This window comes from Triticum aestivum, chromosome 2A (genome assembly GCF_018294505.1).
Source record: "Triticum aestivum cultivar Chinese Spring chromosome 2A, IWGSC CS RefSeq v2.1, whole genome shotgun sequence".
Lineage (NCBI taxonomy): Eukaryota > Viridiplantae > Streptophyta > Magnoliopsida > Poales > Poaceae > Triticum > Triticum aestivum.
Window position 1 is genome coordinate 629,705,257 of NC_057797.1, and position 3,875 is coordinate 629,709,131.

General features: G+C 53.0%; 1 protein-coding gene across 1 annotated transcript; it reads left to right on the top strand.

Annotated features, from left to right (window-relative positions):
• Positions 1–1,230: 1,230 nt before the first annotated feature.
• On the top strand, positions 1,231–3,387 carry LOC123189887 (protein CUP-SHAPED COTYLEDON 1). Its single transcript, XM_044602404.1, has 3 exons — positions 1,231–1,569; positions 2,349–2,614; positions 2,702–3,387. The coding sequence occupies exons 1-3, from the start codon at positions 1,401–1,403 to the stop codon at positions 3,110–3,112; spliced, it is 846 nt and encodes a 281-aa protein (XP_044458339.1). The 5' UTR covers positions 1,231–1,400; the 3' UTR covers positions 3,113–3,387.
• Positions 3,388–3,875: the final 488 nt, after the last annotated feature.

Genomic DNA, 3,875 nt, shown 5'->3' on the forward strand with positions numbered 1-3,875 from the left:
TCTTGTGAAACAAAGTCATGAAGTCATGCTGCCCATTGGATGAAGAGAGGATGAAAGCTATACCACTATACAAGAATTCAAACCATCAAGTACGGCCCCACCCGTCAGCGAGGCCGGACCGAATTAATTTCGACAGGAGAAAGCTCGACCGTCAGCGAGGCCCAAGTCTTTTCGCTCCCGCCATAATTAATTTTTAAGAGCGGTGTCATGTCCACGGTCATAGCGCCATCCATGGCGAGCTACACGTAGTACTGCAGCGGTCTACAATTAATGAACCCCCCGCGAATAATTAACCGGAACACATCATCTATCTCCGTCCCGTGATGCATGATTCCGCAGTCCCCGGGCGGGGTGGGCCCGCCGTAGTACACTGCACAACTGCATTATTTATGCCTTGACAAAAGCTTGTACACCCGCCCACGCCCTCGCCGGCGAACACATACGCACGAACGCCGCCGCGTCGCCGTCGCCGGTCCTCTAATCATACGTGATCTAACAACCTTAAAAGGACCCTTTCGTTTCCTTTCCCGCCAGGCGAACCCGATCATTTAATTTTCCCTTTCGATTCCTTCCCCAGGGAAGCAGCGGCGTAAACCGACCCTGCACCAACACAGAGATGAGGAGGATCAATACCCCTATGCCTCTGCCGTCTAGACGCTTTTATATTTCTTTACGAAGGGAGTACTATGCTCTTATTCTGCGGGGACTAGCAGTATTTTTAGACTGAATTTCCGGGATTAACACCGCGTGCACACTTGCTTCTGGTTTAATAATCTTTTGGACTGTAGAAAAGAGAAGACGTTGAGAATGAACATGGCGGGCTTAATTTGTTGATCGCGTGCCACGTGGGAGCGCTCCGTGTCATGGCTTGCGGGGGGTGGAAATGGGTTAGCTTGCGAGGCCGGGGCTCCTGGGCGGATCGTCAGCGGCGCGGTTCTTGTGGCACAAGCATGCATGGCAGCATGTCGATCCGCAGCGTTGGAATCTTCCACATAAGCAGGCTAGGTAGCCAAGCTAAGCTAAGCAGCGCGGCCTACACGGGGCCGGGGGATACCGGGACAGCGACGGAGCCCGCGGCGGCCTGCGGAGCTTGCTGCTGTCAAGTGTAGTTAAGCGGAAAGAGCTGGCTAGGGCACCGCTTTCCGGCCTCCCCCACCTCCACTGTTCCCTGACATGATATGGATATATCGAGTTGTCTCTCTTCCATCGGCTCCATCCCCGCTATATAAAGAGCCGGTCGATCCAAGCCACTCTCATGGTACATAGCTCTTGCTTCTTCCAGTTAGCTCCCCGGCCGTGGTTAAGACTTGGGTTCCAAGCTAGCTAGCTGCAGGCCAGCTAATAATTATTAAGCTGGTCAGGTGGGCTGCGTAGACGGACGGACGGAGAGAGCGGGAGGGATGGGGCTGAGGGAGATAGAGTCCACATTGCCGCCGGGGTTCAGGTTCTACCCCAGCGACCAGGAGCTCGTCTGCCACTACCTCTGCAAGAAGGTGACCAACGAGCGCGCCTCGCAGGGCACGCTCGTCGAGGTCGACCTCCACGCGCGCGAGCCATGGGAGCTTCCTGGTGAGTCCAACACCTCCTTCCTCGCTAGTTCATCTCCCTCTCCCCCTCTCTCTCTCTCTCTCTGGCCATGGAGTCTGGTTTCGATCGATTCCTCTTCCCATGTCCGGTTCCCCGCCTCCTGTTTTTCCGTCTGTGTTCATTAGATCGATGCATGCTCGCTGCTATGCCAGGAAAATAGTTCTTACTAGTTGCTAGCCTAAGAGTATCGAGCCTTCCGCCAAGTGATTACGAGCATGATCTTCCGGGGCATGGCTGAAACCAGCATGGCCTTTGTTTGTTGAATATATGCAACAATTAATTATATCTCGATCGGTCATAATAATGAACAAGCAAAAAGGACTTCCTGATCAATCAGCCTTGCGAGTATTTTTGTCCCGTTTAGTAGCTTAACCCGCTAGCCAATGTCCCATATATGCTCATTAATCAATGAGTATGGAATAATCCACGATAATCACGTCCCAATAATGCATTAACTGATCAGAAGGCGCAGTGCTGTCCTCGTGAACGTCTCGATGACGACGTCCTCCGGCCCTGTCCATCTCCTCGCAACGTCACATGCGTAATAGTCACATTTCGGATTTCCGTTTCTTCGGTTTCCTCATTCATCATAGAAAAAGAGCAGTGTTTCGCTTTCCGGTAATCAATTTACGCTTTTAGTACGTATGCGCCCATCATTTTGCAAGTTGTAGCTTTGTGCTACGATTTGTGAGGCCCGGTATATACGTATGAGTTTTTCACTGACACTGTGAATTAATTGGTTGTGGTTTGGGCGCGCGCAGACGTGGCGAAGCTCACGGCCAGCGAGTGGTACTTCTTCAGCTTCAGGGACCGCAAGTACGCCACGGGGTCGCGCACCAACCGCGCCACCAAGACCGGCTACTGGAAGGCCACCGGCAAGGACCGGGAGGTGCGCAGCCCGGCCACGCGCGCCGTCGTCGGCATGAGGAAGACGCTCGTCTTCTACCAGGGCCGCGCCCCCAACGGCAGCAAGACCAGCTGGGTCATGCACGAGTTCCGCCTCGACTCGCCGCACCTGCCACCAAGGGTACGTACCAATTATATGTCACATGTACTCTTGCGGTTAGCTCCTCTTCGCTCGGCGTTTCTAATTGATCTGGATGCAATTCTGCAGGAGGACTGGGTGCTCTGCAGGGTGTTCCAGAAGCAGAAAGTGGACGGCGAGCAAGACAACGCCCGCTCCTCTTCGCCGACCTTCGCCGGCTCGTCACAGGCGGCGCAGGAGCTGCCCGTCATGGACGCGAGCAGCGACCAGATGATGGGCTCGGGCTCCGCTGGCTTCGCCCCGCCACGGCAGGAGGAGATATTCTGTGGCCCGAGCCCGCTGATGAACGCGGCGATGTGGCAGCAATACAACTCGCTTCTTCTTGACCAGTACCCGCAGGAGGAGACGGCGAGCGTCTCGCCGACGATGGGGATAGGGGCCAGAGGAGGAGCAGGAGACGAGTGCGGATTCTTCTTCAATTCGGGGTTCGAGGACATGGCTACCCTTGGGGCCATGAGGTTCCCCCAAGGGTGGAGCTGATGCCGGCCGGTCGTGCGCGTGCGCGCCTAGTGATCGTTGTGTATACGTTGTGAAGGAAAATCTAGCGATTGAATTAATTAATTCCATTGGTATTGTAGGTACGTATAGTGTGAGGTCGTTTATAATATAGATTGGTAAAAGATCGAGTGTGTATGTACCTGCATGAGACGGTTTCGTTTCAGTCCCTTGAATGATGCCATTGCCATGTATTGCAATCATAAAACTCATATGTAAATTAGTACAGCACAATAATTCAGATTTCAGTACACAGGAAACATCATTGCGTTGTTCCTATGGAAGATACGTAGATAGTACTTTGTGTTTTTTCTCTCTTCTCCTTTTCTAACTGGAGATACTACGTGCTCTTCTGCAGGAGAACATGTTCCTAGTGGGTGTGTGGATTATCTGATCTGTTTCTCCTTTATTTCAAGTTTCCTGAGATGAATATGCGTGTGGAAGCATTCCATAAGTACTTAGCAGTACGATCGTGCATGATATGCAGTCAAGATTGCAAATATACTGCTTGGTCTTTTCCAAACAAGCAAAAAAGAAAGAATGGAAGAACTTGGTTTGCTGGTACATATGCATGTTCTACGGTGCCAGAGAAGAACATGAGGTGTGGTGGGGTAGAAAGATGGCAGGGGCGGCGGCAGTACGACGGTAAGGCCATAGGAGGGTGGCGGGAGCAGGTGGTCCAGCCGGCGTTGGAGGAAGGCCCGCGCGGGGGGAGATCGTGCACTGCTGGATTTGGTCGTGGAAAGGA

What these genes read in the sequence shown, in the direction of transcription:
- LOC123189887 (XM_044602404.1), top strand. Translation starts at nt 1,401, where the DNA reads ATGGGGCTGAGGGAGATAGAGTCCACATTGCCGCCGGGGTTCAGGTTC. An exon ending in CGAGCCATGGGAGCTTCCTG is followed by an intron (nt 1,570 to 2,348) that starts GTGAGTCCAACA and finishes GGGCGCGCGCAG; the next exon opens with ACGTGGCGAAGCTCACGGCC. An exon ending in CGCCGCACCTGCCACCAAGG is followed by an intron (nt 2,615 to 2,701) that starts GTACGTACCAAT and finishes GCAATTCTGCAG; the next exon opens with GAGGACTGGGTGCTCTGCAG.